At 58.3% G+C, this 218-nt stretch overlaps 1 protein-coding gene across 1 annotated transcript in view; it reads right to left on the reverse strand.

Moving 5' to 3' along the window:
• EMH_0017220 (uncharacterized protein) overlaps nt 1-218 on the reverse strand; it is a gene marked incomplete at both ends in the record, with an annotated part of 10,949 nt that overhangs the window by 4,655 nt on the left and 6,076 nt on the right. The window contains one exon of the mRNA XM_013500844.1: nt 96-216. Coding sequence (XP_013356298.1) covers nt 96-216 — 121 coding nt within the window. The remainder of the gene's footprint in view (nt 1-95; nt 217-218) is intronic.

Below are 218 nucleotides of genomic sequence, written 5' to 3' on the forward strand. Positions count from 1 at the left end.
AGCAGAGCCAGCTGCAGCAGGAGCTGGCTCTGCTGCTGCAGAAGCTGCTGAAACTGCATTTACAGAAGCAGCAACAACTTCTGCTGCTGGAACACCTGCTGCTGCAGTTGCTGCTGCAGCAGTTGCTGCTGCACCAGTTGCTGCTGCAGCAGTTGCTGCTGCAGCAGCTGGTGGCTGCCTGCTGCTTCTTTGTGGGGTTCCCTCCCAAGGAAGGGGTA

Source organism: Eimeria mitis, genomic scaffold (assembly GCF_000499745.2).
Source record: "Eimeria mitis Houghton genomic scaffold, Emh_scaff594, whole genome shotgun sequence".
Lineage (NCBI taxonomy): Eukaryota > Apicomplexa > Conoidasida > Eucoccidiorida > Eimeriidae > Eimeria > Eimeria mitis.